The sequence below is a fragment of the Nerophis ophidion genome, linkage group LG16, assembly GCF_033978795.1.
Source record: "Nerophis ophidion isolate RoL-2023_Sa linkage group LG16, RoL_Noph_v1.0, whole genome shotgun sequence".
In the NCBI taxonomy this organism is placed as follows: Eukaryota; Metazoa; Chordata; class Actinopteri; order Syngnathiformes; family Syngnathidae; genus Nerophis; species Nerophis ophidion.
In genome coordinates this window covers 50,712,564-50,730,530 of record NC_084626.1, presented here as the reverse complement: position 1 = coordinate 50,730,530, position 17,967 = coordinate 50,712,564, and the positions used below count along the sequence as shown (strand labels likewise).

Sequence of the window (17,967 nt, the reverse complement as noted above, 5' to 3'; positions counted from 1 at the left end):
TCTTTAAAATACACTTACGCAACGGAAAAAAAATACAACATAAAAGTTCCCCACATCCTCTGATTAAAACCTTTAAAAACTTTTTTTTTTTTGCTTTTTTACAAAATAAAATACCATCAAAGTGGCCCACATTTTTAGTTTTGCAGTATGTGGCGGCCCCCAGTGTATATAATCAGATTGTTAACACATTTATTATACAAGTACTGTTGAAAAACAATAATGTGATTGAGTGAGCAGGAAAGAAGACGTCCATTTCAATGGTTTGTGTAGAAGAGGATTTTATTTGGGTTTGACCAGATGCTGCTGACACACACACACACACACACACACACACACACACACACACACACACACACACACACACACTCTGACATGGATACACACACTGACATGAACACACACACCCAGACATGAAGACTGCCATTGACTGACACACACACACACACACACACACACACACACACACACACACACACACACACACACACACACACACACACACACACACTCTCTCTCTCTGACATGAACACACACACACTCTGACATAAACACACACATCCAGACATGAACACTGACATGAAGACACACACACTGACATGAACACTGACATTGACACACACACACACACACACACACACACACACTCTCTCTCTTACATGAACACACACACTCTGACATGAACACACACACACACACATACATACATACACACACCCTGACATGAACGCACACATCCAGACATGAACACACACACACTCACACACACACACACACACACACACACCCTGACATGAACACACACATCCAGACATGAACACACACTCACACACACACACACACACACACACACCCTGACATGAACACACACACGCATACATACATACGCACACACACCCTGACATGAACACACACACACATACATACATACGCACACACACCCTGACATGAACACACACATCCAGACATGAACACACACACACACACACACACACACACACACACACACACACACTCTGACATGAACACACACTGCCATGAACACACACATTCAGACATGAACACTGACATGAACACACACACCCTGACATGAACACACACACACACACACACACACACACCCTGACATGAACACACACATCCAGACATGAACACACGCACTCTGACATGAACACACACACACACACACACACACACCCTGACATGAACACACACATCCAGACATGAACACTCACACTCACACTCACACTCACACTCACACTCACACTCACACTCACACTCACACAGAGGGACACACTGACATGATTACTGACATGGACACACACACACTGACATGATTACTGACATGGACACACACACACTGACATGATTATTGACACACACATGCACGCACACAGAGGGACAGACATACAGACACACTGACATGATTACTGACATGGACACACACACACACACACACACACACACACACACACACACACACACACAAGTCCAGTAGAAGACTGCACGGGTGCACAAATAAATCTCATGCATATAAAAAAGCAAGACAAATAATGTTGTCATCAGCGACTAACACAAGTCATTCAGGAGTTGTTGTAGAAGAAGGACAAGGAGAGTTGTTCTTTATTCTCCCTCCAAGTGTCGTTGGACAGGATGTTTGTGCGTGTTTAAGAGAAAAGAGAAAGAGGAAGTGAGCTGACTAATGCTGCGTCCACTTGATGCTCTTCAGGTCGATGCCTTCCTGCACCATCTCCCACAGAGGACTGCAACACAACACACACACAACTCTGATACAACTTGCCCATCACATCCAAGACCCCTAAAGACCCCCTGCTCCCACTGAGAACTTGCTCACCACATCCAAGACCCCTAAAGACCTCCTGGTCCCACTGAGAACTTGCTCACCACATCCAAGACACCTAAAGACCTCCTTGTCCCACTGAGAACTTGCTCACCACATCCAAGACCCCTAAAGACCTCCTGGTCCCACTGAGAACTTGCCCACCACATCCAAGACCCCTAAAGACCCCCTGCTCCCACTGAGAACTTGCTCACCACATCCAAGACCCCTAAGGACCCCCTGCTCCCACTGAGAACTTGCTCACCACATCCAAGACCCCTAAAGACCTCCTTGTCCCACTGAGAACTTGCTCACCACATCCAAGACCCCTAAAGACCTCCTTGTCCCACTGAGAACTTGCTCACCACATCCAAGACCCCTAAAGACCTCCTGGTCCCACTGAGAACTTGCTCACCACATCCAAGACACCTAAAGACCTCCTTGTCCCACTGAGAACTTGCTCACCACATCCAAGACCCCTAAAGACCTCCTTGTCCCACTGAGAACTTGCTCACCCCATCCAAGACCCCTAAAAACCTTCTGCTCCCACTGAGAACTTGCTAACCCCATCCAAGACCCCTAAAGACCTTCTGCTCCCACTGAGAACTTGCTCACCACATCCAAGACCCCTAAAAGCCTTCTGCTCCCACTGAGAACTTGCTAACCCCATCCAAGACCCCTAAAGACCTTCTGCTCCCACTGAGAACTTGCTCACCACATCCAAGACCCCTAAAGACCCCCTGGTCCCACTGAGACCTTGCTCACCACATCCAAGACCCCTAAAGACCCCCTGCTCCCACTGAGAACTTGCTCACCACATCCAAGACCCCTAAAGACCCCCTGCTCCCACTGAGAACTTGCTCACCACATCCAAGACCCCTAAAGACCTCCTTGTCCCACTGAGAACTTGCTCACCACATCCAAGACCCCTAAAGACCCCCTGGTCCCACTGAGAACTTGCTCACCACATCCAAGACCCCTAAATACCTCCTTGTCCCACTGAGAACTTGCTCACCACATCCAAGACACCTAAAGACCTCCTTGTCCCACTGAGAACTTGCTCACCACATCCAAGACCCCTAAAGACCTCCTTGTCCCACTGAGAACTTGCTCACCACATCCAAGACCCCTAAAGACCTCCTTGTCCCACTGAAAACTTGCCCACTACATCCGAGACCCCTAAGGGCCCCCTGGTCCCACTGAGAACTTGCTCACCACATCCAAGACCCCTAAAGACCTCCTGGTCCCACTGAGAACTTGCTCACCACATCCAAGACACCTAAAGACCTCCTTGTCCCACTGAGAACTTGCTCACCACATCCAAGACCCCTAAAGACCCCCTGGTCCCACTGAGAACTTGCTCACCACATCCAAGACCCCTAAAGACCTCCAGGTCCCACTGAGAACTTGCTCACCACATCCAAGACCCCTAAAGACCTCCTTGTCCCACTGAAAACTTGCCCACTACATCCGAGACCCCTAAGGGCCCCCTGGTCCCACTGAGAACTTGCTCACCACATCCAAGACCCCTAAAGACCTCCTGGTCCCACTGAGAACTTGCTCACCACATCCAAGACCCCTAAAGACCTCCAGGTCCCACTGAGAACTTGCTCACCACATCCAAGACCCCTAAAGACCTCCTTGTCCCACTGAAAACTTGCCCACTACATCCGAGACCCCTAAGGGCCCCCTGGTCCCACTGAGAACTTGCTCACCACATCCAAGACCCCTAAAGACCTCCTGGTCCCACTGAGAACTTGCTCACCCCATCCAAGACCCCTAAAGACCTCCTGGTCCCGCACTGAACACACACTTGCTACGTTGCCATCGCAGACTTCAGAGTATTAAGTCACTGAATTATCCAAATCAACACATTTTTATTATTATTAAATCATAATAATACATATTTATTATGACTTGATAAAAATAATAGTTTAATTTCATAACGCTTTTCAGGAAACCCAAGGTCGCTTTACAAGAGTATAAAATAAAATAAAAGCAAGACATAATCATAAAGAACACAATAGAATAAAAATAGGGCGAGGGTATTTGGTGAGTTGGATGGACTAACAATACATTGTTATTATTATTATTAAATCATAATGCATTATGATGATTAATAATAATAATGATGTGTTATGAATATGTTTTGGTATTATACACTATTTTTAATAATTAATCTAATACATTTTTTTTATGATTAATCATAATAATACATTATCATTATTAAATCATAATAATACATTATGATTAAATCATGATAGCACATTAGTATAATTATTAAATCATAAAATATAATTGTCAAATAATAAATCATTATGTTAAAATCATAATAAATTATTATTAAATCATAACTATATATTATTATTAAATCATTATAATACATCTTTATTATGATTAAATCATAATACATTAGTATTGTTATTACATCATAATAATACATTATTATTATTATTGAATCATAATACATTCTAATTATCAAATCCATCCATCCATTTTCTACCGCTTGTCCCTTTTTTGGGGTCGCGGAGGGTGCTGAAGCCTATCTCAGCTGCATTCGGGCAGAAGGCGGTGTACACCCTGGACAAGTCGCCATCTTATTATCAAATCATAAATAAATAATAATACATCATAATTTTTAAATCATAATAATACATCAGTATTATTATTAAATCATAATATATCATTATTAAATAAAAATACACCATTATTATGATTAAATCATAATACATTATTATTATTATATCATAAGGATACATTATTAGTGGTAAATTATAATACATAATTATCATTAAATCATAATAATACATCATTATTATTAAATCATAATATATCATTATAAAATAATAATACATCATTATTTTTAAATCATAATAATACATCAGTATTATTATTAAATCATAATACATTATTATATCATAATACGTCTTATATTCAATCATAAAACATTATTATTAAATCATAATACATTATTACAAGTAGTAAATTATAATACATTATTATTGAATCATAATACATCACTATTATAATTAAATCATAATACAGCATCATTATCATTAAATTATGTCATTATTATTATTAAATCATATCATTATCAAATGATAATAATCAGTATTACCAAATCATAAAATCATAATACATCATTATGATTAAATCATAATACATCATTATGATTAAATCATAATACATTAGCAGCAGTAAATTATAATACATTATTATTTAATCATAATACATTATCATTTCATAAAACATAATATTACTAAATCATAATAATACATCAGTATTATTAAATTATAATAGCCATTATTAAATAATACATCATTATTTTTAAATCATAATAACACAGTATTATTATTAAATCGTAATATATCATGATTAAATCATAATACATCATTACTATGATTAAATTCAAATTTATTATTATATCATAATAATACATCACAATTAAATCAAAATTATTATTACATCATAATACATCATTATTAAATCCTAATACATAATTATTATTAAATCACAATATTATATTATTAGCAGCAAATTGTAATACCTTATTATTATTATTGAATCATAATACATCATTATAATTAAATCCTAATAATACATCCTTATTATTAATTTATAATACATCATTATTAAATCATAATACATTATTATTAGTAGTAAATTATAATACATTATTATTATTGAATCATAACACATAATCATCATTAAAAATACTAATAATACATCATTATTATGATGATATTATTGTCAATAGTGTCCTATCATTAACATCTCAGTTTGTAACTTGACCCGGGGGTCTTTGAACGCACCACGGGGTGAAGTCAATAAAGTTGTGCTGTCACGCCAAATGTCTCCCCCCCCTACAAAAACCTTCCCCCCCCCATTTACTTCCGGGGTCATGATTAATACAGACGTTTTGTTAACGCTATATTATAAAAATATAACGCTATATTATAAAAAAATTAAAAAACAATCTACAAACACAAGCTATGGGATGACATAAGAGGAAAAGTGAACCCGGAAGTAAATGCGTCATCTCATAGCTTGTGTTTGTAAATTGTTTTTTAATTTTTTTTATAAAATAGCGTTAACAAAACGTCTGTATTTTTATAATATAGCGTTATATTTTTATAATATAGCCTTAACAAAACGTCTGTATTTTTATAATATAGCGTTAATATTTTTAGAATATAGCCTTAACAAAACGTCTGTATTTTTATAATATAGCGTTAATATTTTTAGAATATAGCCTTAACAAAACGTCTGTATTTTTATAATATAGCGTTAATATTTTTAGAATATAGCCTTAACAAAACGTCTGTATTTTTATAATATAGTGTTAATATTTTTAGAATATAGCCTTAACAAAACGTCTGTATTTTTATAATATAGCGTTAATATTTTTAGAATATAGCCTTAACAAAACGTCTGTATTAATCATGACCCCTGAAGTAAATGGGGGGGGGGGGGGAGAAATTTGGCGTGACAGTACCACAAACATCTGGAGGTGTTCTTCTAGCAGCCCACCACCTTGGTGCTGAGCTGAGTGGGAATGCTCCAAGGTGAGCTTTGACGAGGTTATGACGTCTGTGCTGACTGCAACCTTTTCCCACTTTTGGACAGCGTGACTCTTAGAAGCCAACTAATGAACTTCCACAGGCATGACGACCTCCTTTGTGAGAAGAACATTCCTACTTTCTGCTCTCACCTCATCTCCCGGAGTCTCTTGACATGCTGGATGCATTTGTCCGTCGTGTAGTCCACCTCCTCCTCCGTGGTGAAGCGGCCGATCCCGAACCTGGCCAGCGCCCGGGTGGAGGTGTGGTGAGTGACAGCTGGCGGATGGGCGGGGTCAACGTGTCTTACCTGATGGAGGAGTGGGCCAGGTCTTCGTCTGCACCGATGGCCCTCAGCACGTAGGACGGCTCCAAGGAGGCCGAGGTACACGCACTGGGCCGCCGCAAAGAAAGACGGGCGTTAGGAGGCGCTACCAAAATCTAGTTCGCTACTTTTCTAAATAAAGGGGACCACAAAAAAATGTAATTATTGGCTTCATTTGAACAAAAAATGTTAGTGTAGATGAAACATGTTTATTATTGTCATTTAGTCCTTCAATAAAATGTTGAACATACTAGACAACTTGTCTTTTAGTAGTAAGTAAACAACAAAGTCTGCAGTAACATATTGTGTCTTTTATACACCTATTATTTTGTACACATTATGAGGGACAAACTGTAAAAAATGATTATTAATCCACTTATTCATTTACTGTTAATATCTGCTTATTTTCTGTTTCAACATGTTCTATCTACACTTCTGTTAAAATGTAATAATCACTTATTCTTCTCTTCTTTGATACTTGGCATTAGTTTTGAATGATACCACACATTTAGGTATCGATCCGATACCAAGTAGTTAGAGCAGGGGTTGGGAACCTTTTTGGCTGAGAGCCATGAAAGTAAAATATTTCAAAATGTTATTTCCGTGAGAGCCATATCATATTTTTTAACACTGAATACAACTAAATTCGTGCATTTTTAAGTAAGACCAACATTTTTAGAGTGTAATAAGTCTCTTATTCTTTTTAATAACATTATTATTCTGAAGCTAACCAATAATAAATAAAATGTCATGTCTGTTGATCATGTTTTTGTTTGGCCATGTGCTGTTTGTCCTTTGGACTCGTTAAGTTCCTGTTTTTTTCCACTCCATTGTCTTGTTTCCTTGGTTACTCATCTTGTCCACCTGTCTCTGGTGGACAAAATGCCTGCTCACCTGCTTCCCGAGCACTAATCAGAGGCAGCATTTAAGCTCGTCTTTGCCAGTCAGTCGCCCTGTGCTGACTTGTTTCATGCTTTGCCATAGTTTCGTGCTTCATGCCATGCCAAGTAAGTTTTGTTTGATTTATGTTCATAGTCTGTTTATGCGTTAGCTTTGTTCTTTTGCCCAAGTTGTGCCTCCGCTGTGAGCGATTTTTGCTTGTAGATTTTTTTTGTTAAAATTAAATCATGTTTTTACCTAAATGCCATGTCCCGAGTAGTCCGTCTGCCTTCCTGGGAGAACGACCACGGAGCAAGCTGCAACACCCCTCCATTGTGACATAAAATACTTCTTACCATTAATGCGACTTCTTGAACAGGTGCGGTAGAAAACGGATGGATGGATATAAATGCATGAGAATGTTTTATATTGTGCATGTTATTTTTACCACTGTGATTACCAGCGAAATGATTCATAATTATCCTGATAAGCAATGTCAGCTAAGATTTATCTGAGAGCCAGATGCAGTCATCAAAAGAGCCACATCTGGCTCTAGAACCATAGGTTCCCTACCCCTGAGTTAGAGGATCATACATTGATCATATTCAAAGTTCTCGTGTGTCCAGGGACGTATTTTCTTATTTTATAAACATTAAAAAAAATATATATAATATATATATATATATATATATATATACATATATATATATATATATATATATATATATATATATATATGTATTTTTTTTTTATATAGTCATAGTACTATCAACTAGATACGCTCATGTACTTGGTATCATTACAGTAGATGTCAAGTGTAGATCCACCCATGGCATTTGTTTACATTGTGACGCCAGTGAGCTATTGTGTCCTCCTACGGTGTGTAGTGAAGCATGTCTAGCTATTCCTCGTCCTCCAGTGATAATGATACTTGTAAGACACTTACTTTTTTGTCGACATGGAGGTGCGGATTAGTGATTTAGAAGTAGCTAAAACATTGCCGACTCCGGCTGGACGTTCCAGGGACGTATTTACTGAGTTTATAAACATAATATACATTAAAAAAAAAGATTTTGTGATGCTAAAAAAATATCGATGTAATCATAGTAGTATCGACTATATACGCTCCTGTACTTGGTATCATTACAGTGGATGTCAGGTGTAGATCCATCCATGGCATTTGTTTACATTGTGAGGCCTGTGAGCTATTGTATCCTCCTATGGTGTGTAGTGAAGCATGTTTAGCTATTCTTCGTCCTCCAGTGATAATGCTACTTGTAAGAAACGTACTTTATTTTTGCTATGAAGGCAAGGATTAGTGATTTAGAAGTGGCTAAAACACGTATTTACTGAGTTTATAAACATAAAATACATTGAAAAAAATATATATATATTTTGTGATGATAAAAAACATGGAAGTAATCATAGTAGTATTGACTAGATACGCTTTTGTACTTGGTATCATTACAGTGGATGTCAGGTGTAGATCCACCCATGGCATTTGTTTACATTGTGAGGCCAGTGAGCTATTGTATCCTCCTACTGTGTGTAGTGAAGCATGTTTAGCTATTCTTTGTCCTCCAGTGATAATGTTACTTGTAAGAAACGTACTTTATTTTTGCTATGAAGGCAAGGATTAGTGATTTAGAAGTAGCTAAAACACTGCCGACTGCGGCTGGACGTTCAAAGGATGTATTTACTGAGTTTATAAACATAAAATACATTGAAAAAAATATATATATATTTTGTGATGATAAAAAGCATGGAAGTAATCATAGTAGTATCGACTAAATACGTTCTTGTACTTGGTATCATTACAGTGGATGTCAGGTGTAGATCCACCCATGGCGTTTGTTTACATTGTGAGGCCTGTGAGCTATTGTATCCTCCTATGGTGTGTAGTGAAGCATGTTTAGCTATTCTTTGTCCTTCAGTGATAATGCTACTTGTAAGAAACTCCCTTTTTTTGTCGCCATGGAGGCGAGGATTAGTGATTTAGAAGTAGCTAAAACACTGCCGATTGCGGATGGACATTCCAGGGACGTATTTACTGAGTTTATAAACATAAAATACATTGAAAAATATATATATATATATTTTGTGATGATAAAAAACATGGAAGTAATCATAGTAGTATCGACTAGATACACTCCTGTACTTGGTATCATTACAGTGGATGTCAGGTGTAGATCCACCCATGGCGTTTGTTTACATTGTGAGGCCTGTGAGCTATTGTATCCTCCTATGGTGTGTAAAGCATGTTTAGCTATTCTTCGTCCTCCAGTGATAATGATACTTGTAAGAAACATACTTTATTTTTGCTATGAAGGCAAGGATTAGTGATTTAGAAGTAGCTAAAACACTGCCGACTGCAGATGGACGTGCAAGGGACGTATTTACTGAGTTTATAAACATAAAATACATTGAAAAATATATATATATATTTTGTGATGATAAAAAGCATGGAAGTAATCATAGTAGTATCGACTAGATACACTCCTGTACTTGGTATCATTACAGTGGATGTCAGGTGTAGATCCACCCATGGCATGTTTACATTGAGACGCCGGTGTGCTGCGGTGTGTAGTGAAGCATGTTTTGCTATTCCTCGTCCTCCAGTGATAGTACTACCTGTAAGAAACTTACTTTTTTTGTCGCCATGGAGTCGAGGATTAGTGATTTAGAAGGAGCTAAAACACTGTGGATGGACGTTAGCCGCGAACTAGCTAGCCATGTCTTAGAGCAGCTCTTCCTGAGACTGTTTCAGTGTTATAACTTGGCTTTTATCTTGACTTTTTACACCAAAATGAGTCCGTTCTCCCTTCTCTGTCTACACACTGTGTCTGCTTGTATGTACTCTGTGTGTGTGCGCTGCCCAACATGCTCCTCTGCTCATATAAGCAGCAACGTTATGACGCGACGACCGGTACTTTTTTACAGGCGGTATAGTACCGAATGATTCATTAGTATCACGGTACTATACTGGCCCCGGTATACCGTACAACCCTAGTCGGGGGTATTTGAGCACCTTCCGGAGGACAGCGCCACGTCCTTTAACGCCATCAGCAGACTCTCTCCCTCCACGTAGGCGAAGGACAAGTTGATGCAGCCTGGCACACAAAGCATGGCGTCACACTTCTTGTCAGGGCGCTAAGATGCCGCGTGGTGGTCTACCAGGGTAGCGCTGGTCTGGGTCTCCGTTCAAGATGACATCGGGGATCTCAGACGTCATCCTTTGGACCAGGTGGTGAGCCAGCATGGACACTCTCTGATGGTCGTACTGCGCACACACACACACACACACACACACACGTTTACTTCCTGTATGCGTCCAAGGCTTGTGGAGTCTGACCTCCATCTCCTGCTGGGCGATGCTACAGGCGGCTCCCAAGCCGACAGTCAGCGGCGTGGGGACCGTGCCCGAGCGGAGGCCTCTCTCCTGGCCGCCGCCGTTCTGCAGGGGCTCCATCCGCACCCGGGGTCGGCGCCGCACATACAGCGCCCCCACGCCTGCGCACAAACAAAGATGGACAGGAATGAGTTGAGTAGTCGTTCTTCATGGAGTAGACGTGTGACGGTTCTGGAGATGCCAGCGGTATTTAAAAATCCACACAATAATGCTATTTTAGGCTTCATATTGTAGCACATATTTTCAATGGGAGACAGGTCTGGACTATATGCAGGCCAGTCTAGTACCCACACTGTTTTATTATGAAGCCACGCTGTTGTAACGCGACCAATCTAAGTCTAAGACTAGATGCGACCAATCTAAGTCTAAGACTAGATGCGACCGATCTAAGTCTAAGACTAGATGTGACCAATCTACGTCTAAGACTAGATGCGACTGATCTAAGTCTAAGACTAGATGTGACCAATCTAAGTTTAAGACTAAATGAGAGATTTAAGTCTAAGACTAGATATGACCGATCTAAGTCTAAGACTAGATGTGACCAATCTAAGTCTAAGACTAGATGTGAACAATCTAAGACTAAATGTGACCAATCTAAGTCTAAGACTAGATGTGAACAATCTAAGTCTAAGACTAAATGTGACCGATCTAAGTCTAAGATTACAAGTGACCCATCTAAGTCTAAGACTGTGACCAATCTAAGTCCAAGACCAGATGTGACCAGTCTAACTCCAAGACTAGATGTGACCAATCTAAGTCTCAGACTAGATGTGACCCATCTAAGTCTAAGATTGGATTGGACCCATCTAAGTCTAAGACTGTGACCAATCTAAGTCTAAGACTAGATGTGACCAATCTAAGTCCAAGACTAGATGTGACCAATCTAAGTCTAAGACTAGATGTGACCAATCTAAGTCTAAGACTAGATGTGACCAATCTAAGTCTAAAACTAGATGTGACCAATCTAAGTCTAAGACTAGATGTGACCGATCTAAGTCCAAGACTAGATGTGACCGATCTAAGTCTAAGACTAGATGTGACCAATCTAAGTCTAAGACAAGATGTGACCAATCTAAGTCTAAGACTAGATGTGACAAATCTAAGTCTAAGACTAGATGTGACCAATCTAAGTCTAAGACTAGATGTGACCAATCTAAGTGTAAGACTAGATGCGACCAATCTAAGTCTAAGATTAGATGAGACCGATCTAAGTCTAAGACTAGATGTGACCGATCTAAGTCTAAAACTAGATGTGACCAATCTAAGTCTAAGACTAGATGTGACCAATCTAAGTCTAAGACTAGATGTGACCAATCTAAGTCTAAAACTAGATGTGACCAATCTAAGTCTAAGACTAGATGTGACCAATCTAAGTCTAAGACTAGATGTGACCAATCTAAGTCTAAGACTAGATGTGACCAATCTAAGTCTAAAACTAGATATGACCGATCTAAGTCTAAGACTAGATGTGACCAATCTAAGTCCAAGACTAGATGTGACCAATCTAAGTCCAAGACTAGATGTGACCAATCTAAGTCCAAGACTAGATGTGACCAATCTAAGTCCAAGACTAGATGTGACCAATCTAAGTCCAAGACTAGATGTGACCGAGGTGTTCTTGATGGGAACAGTACTGGGGTTTACCTTTAGGTCCATAGATCTTGTGACCACTGATGGACATCAGGTCTATCTTGGACTGGGACACGTCCAAGGGGATCTTGCCCACAGCCTGTGCAGCGTCCGTGTGGAAGAAGACGCCCTTGGAGCGACACAGGTGACCTGCGGGCACAGCAAGAGTCATGGTCACACACCTGGGACACATCCAGCATTAAGGGCCAGTTTCAACCTGTGGTGCCTCGGACCAGACTCAGGACTAGGACAGAATGAAGGACTTGTTATTGTTTTTGATATTGTTATTATTATGATAAATATTAACAAGTATCAGTGATATTGTTATCATAAAATATTTACAAGTATTGGTGATATTATTATAAATATTAACAAGTATTAGTGATGTTATAAATATTATAATTTATTAGTTATATTGTTATTATAAATATTAACAAGTATCAGTGATATTGTTATCATAAAATATATACAAGTATTGGTGATATTCTTATAAATATTAACAAGTGTTAGTGTTATTGTTTTTATACATTTTAACAAGTATTAGCGATATTATCATGAATATTAACAAGTATTAGTGATGTTATAAATATTATAATTTATTAGTTATATTGTTATTATAAATATCAACAAGTATTAGTGTTATAAAAATTAACAAGAATTTGTTATATTGTTATTATAAATAATAACAAGTGTTAGTGATATTATAAATATTAACAAATAGTGATGTTTTTATAAATATTAACAAGTATTAGTGATGTTATAAATATTATAATTTATTAGTTATATTGTTATTATAAATATTAACAAGTATTAGTGATAGTGTTATAATATTTACTAGTATTAGTAGTATTGTTATTATAAATATTAACAAGTGTTAGTGATATTATTATAAATATTAACAAATAGTGATGTTTTTATAAATATTAACAAGTATTAATGATGTTATAAATATTTACAAGTCTTAGTGATGTTATTATAAATATCAACAAGTATTAGTGATATTGTTATTATAAATATCAACAAGTATTAGTGATATTGTCATCATAAATATTAACAAGTATTAGTGATATTGTTATTATAAATATTAACAAGTATTAGTGATATTATTATACATATCAAAAGTTAAAGTTAAAGTACCAATGATTGTCACACACATTCTAGTTGTGGCAAAATTATTCTCTGCATTTGACCCATCACCCTTGATCATATCAACAGGTATTAGTGATATTTTTATTATAAATATCAATAAGTATTAGTAATATTGTTTTTATAAATTTTAACAAGCATTAGTGATATTGTTATTATAACTAACAAGTATTAGTGATATTGTTATTATAAATATCAACAAGTATTAGTGAGATTTTTATCATAAATGTTAATAAGTATTAGTAATATTGTTATTATAACTACTAACAAGTATTAGTGATATTATTATAACTACTAACAAGTATTAGTGATATTATTTTAAATAATAACAAGTATTAGTGATATTGTTATTATAAATATTAACAATAATTTGTTATATTGTTGTTATAAATATCAACAAGTATTAGTAATCTTGTTATTATAAATATCAACAATTATTAGTGATATTGTTATTATAAATATTAACAATAATTTGTTATATTGTTGTTATAAATATCAACAAGTATTAGTGATCTTGTTATTATAAATATTAACAATTATTAGTGATGTTATTATAAATATTAACAAGTATTAGTGATATTGTTATAAATATTAACAAGTATTAGTTATATTATATATATTTACAAGCATTAGTGATATTGTTATAATAAATATTAACAATAATTTGTTATATTGTTGTTATAAATATCAACAATTATTAGTGATATTGTTATTATAAATATTAACAAGTATTAGTGATATTGTTATTATAAATATTAACAATAATTTGTTATATTGTTGTTATAAATATCAACAAGTATTAGTGATCTTGTTATTATAAATATTAACAATTATTAGTGATGTTATTATAAATATTAACAAGTATTAGTGATCTTGTTATTATAAATATTAACAATTATTAATGATGTTAAATAAATAAATGATAAACGGGTTGTACTTGTATAGCGCTTTTCTACCTTCAAGGTACTCAAAGCGCTTTGACACTACTTCCACATTTACCCATTCACACACACATTCACACACTGATGGGGGAGCTGCCATGCAAGGCGCCAACCAGCACCCATCAGGAGCAAGGGTGAAGTGTCTTGCTCAGGACACAACGGACATGACGAGGTTGGTTCTAGGTGGGGATTGAACCAGGGACGCTCGGGTTGCGCACGGCCACTCTTCCACTGCGCCACGCCGTCCCATGTTATTATAAATATTAACAAGTATTAGTGATATTGTTATAAGTATTAACAAGTATTAGTGATATTATATATATTTACAAGCATTAGTGATATTGTTATAATAAATATTAACAATAATTTGTTATATTGTTGTTATAAATATCAACAAGTATTAGTGATCTTATTATAAATATTAACAAGTATTAGTGATATTGTTATAAATATTAACAAGTATTAGTTATATTATATATATTTACAAGCATTAGTGATATTGTTATAATAAATATTAACAATAATTTTTTATATTGTTATAAATATCAACAATTATTAGTGATATTGTTATTATAAATATTAACAAGTATTAGTGATATTGTTATAATAAATATTAACAATAATTTTTTATATTGTTATAAATATCAACAATTATTAGTGATATTGTTATTATAAATATCAACAATTATTAGTGATATTGTTATTATAAATATCAACAATTATTAGTGATATTGTTATTATAAATATCAACAATTACTAGTGATATTGTTATTATAAATATCAACAATTATTAGTGATATTGTTATTATAAATATCAACAATTACTAGTGATATTGTTATTATAAATATCAACAATTACTAGTGCTATTGTTGCTGTTACAAGTGCTAACGCAGACTAACTATTTATAGCACTTCCTGTGTCTCTATGTTTAAATCCTCTGCTGAGTTGCCAGTTTCTTCCTGTTCTCAGTGCTCATACAAAGTCATCAAATGTGTGTGCAGATGTTTATATTATTGCTGTGAGGGCCCTCAATGCAAGGAGTTTGGGAGCCTGGGCCAGGAACTAGCCGGAAGGTTCTCCGGTCTTGTGTTGCATTGGTCAATGAGCACAACATTTCATGAATACATGCGCGGAATGAAAGGAGTGGGCGGGGCTTATATTGATGCATCATGTTGCACTGGCATGCATGTCTCACACAAACTTAAGTTACCGATCTCTTTGACAGGCTGCGTGACTCCGATCTCGTTGTTGACGGTCATGATGGACACCAGACAGGTGTCAGGTGTCAGGGACTTCTCCAGCAGCTGCAGACAAGGGTGTGATTTACTAAGATCCAACACAGCGTGTGCAAACTGTAAAATAGCTTAGACTGCGCGAGGAATTCAAAAGTGGCGCGGACCGCCTTCTATAAATGAGGCCATCACCATGGAGACACTCATTTACTGCATAGTCATGTTTTCAGACGAATAGGAGACATCTACCACTTTTTATGGGCATTTCACAGGCCGCCTCAAGTGCATCTACAATAGGTACAAAGGAGCACACTTTCTGTGCTCAAGACGCAAAAAAATTGAATCTTTCAAGAAATTTGAATCACAGAAATGTATTAATAACATACGTTCTATGCAAAAAAACAATTAAAGACACCAAAACACATAAGTTCAATTTGTTTGAGTCAGCCCCTAAGTCATCCAGCAGCTATAAAATTATAAAAGGATATTGCTGTATAGACGATGTGTCTAATATTTTTTATTTCTGATAGGTTGACACACACCTATGATTGTGGTGTGTGTGTGTGTGTGTGTGTGTGTGTAACATTATAAAATAATGTTGCTGAATAGACGATGTGTCTTAACATTTTTGTATTTTTGACAGGTTGACCCACACGGATGACGGAGGATTGTGGTGTGTGTGTGTGTGTGTGTGTGTAACATTATAAAAGAATGTTGCTGAATAGACAATGTGTCTAATATTTTCATTTCTGACAGGTTGACACACACGTACGATTGTGGTGTGTGTGTGTGTTTGTGTGTAACATTATAAAATAATGTTGCTGAATAGACAATGTGTCTTAACATTTTTGTATTTTTGACAGGTTGACACACACAAATGACGGAGAATTGTTGTGTGTGTAACATTATAAAAGAATGTTGCTGAATAGACAATGTGTCTAATATTTTCATTTCTGACAGGTTGACACACACGTACGATTGTGGTGTGTGTGTGTAACATTATAAAATAATGTTGCTGAATAGACAATGTGTCTAATATTTTCATTTCTGACAGGTTGACACACACGTACGATTGTGGTGTGTGTGTGTTTGTGTGTAACATTATAAAATAATGTTGCTGAATAGACAATGTGTCTTAACATTTTTGTATTTTTGACAGGTTGACACACACAAATGCCGGAGAAATGTTGTGTGTGTAACATTATAAAAGAATGTTGCTGAATAGACAATGTGTCTAATATTTTCATTTCTGACAGGTTGACACACACGTACGATTGTGGTGTGTGTGTGTAACATTATAAAATAATGTTGCTGAATAGACAATGTGTCTAATATTTTAATTTCTGACAGGTTGACACACACGTACGATTGTGGTGTGTGTGTGTGTGTGTGTAACATTATAAAATAATGTTGCTGAATAGACGATGTGTCTTAACATTTTTGTATTTTTGACAGGTTGACACACACAAATGACGGAGAATTGTTGTGTGTGTAACATTATAAAAGAATGTTGCTGAATAGACAATGTGTCTAATATTTTCATTTCTGACAGGTTGACACACACGTATGATTGTGGTGTGTGTGTGTTTGTGTGTAAAATTATAAAATAATGTTGCTGAATAGACCATGTGTCTTAACATTTTTGTATTTTTGACAGGTTGACACAAACGAATGACGGAGGATTGTTGTGTGTGTGTGTGTGTGTGTGTGTGTGTAACGAAGTGTCTAATATTTTCATTTCTGACAGGTTGACACACGTATGACAGAGGATTGTAAAAGAATGTTGCTGAATAGACGAAGTCTCTAATATTTTCATTTCTGACAGGTTGACACACATGTATGACAGAGGATTGTGGTGTGTGTGTGTGTAACATTATAAAAGAATGTTGCCGAATAGAAGATGTGTCTAAAATTGTCATTTCTTACAGGTTGACACACACACGTATGACGGAGGTTTGTAGTGTGTGTGTAACATTATAAAAGAATGTTGCCGAATAGACAGTGTCTAA

General features: G+C 36.4%; 1 protein-coding gene across 1 annotated transcript in view; it reads right to left on the bottom strand.

The window, feature by feature from the left end:
* Positions 1 to 260: 260 nt before the first annotated feature.
* nfs1 (NFS1 cysteine desulfurase) overlaps positions 261 to 17,967 on the bottom strand; it is a 25,548-nt gene continuing 7,841 nt past the window's right edge. The window contains exons 6-13 of the mRNA XM_061875439.1: positions 15,937 to 16,030; positions 12,654 to 12,788; positions 10,953 to 11,110; positions 10,775 to 10,880; positions 10,629 to 10,710; positions 6,707 to 6,790; positions 6,549 to 6,638; positions 261 to 1,760 (exon numbers count right to left, since the gene is read on the bottom strand). Of these exons, the coding sequence (XP_061731423.1) occupies positions 1,697 to 1,760; positions 6,549 to 6,638; positions 6,707 to 6,790; positions 10,629 to 10,710; positions 10,775 to 10,880; positions 10,953 to 11,110; positions 12,654 to 12,788; positions 15,937 to 16,030 (813 nt within the window). The 3' untranslated portion in view covers positions 261 to 1,696. The remainder of the gene's footprint in view (positions 1,761 to 6,548; positions 6,639 to 6,706; positions 6,791 to 10,628; positions 10,711 to 10,774; positions 10,881 to 10,952; positions 11,111 to 12,653; positions 12,789 to 15,936; positions 16,031 to 17,967) is intronic.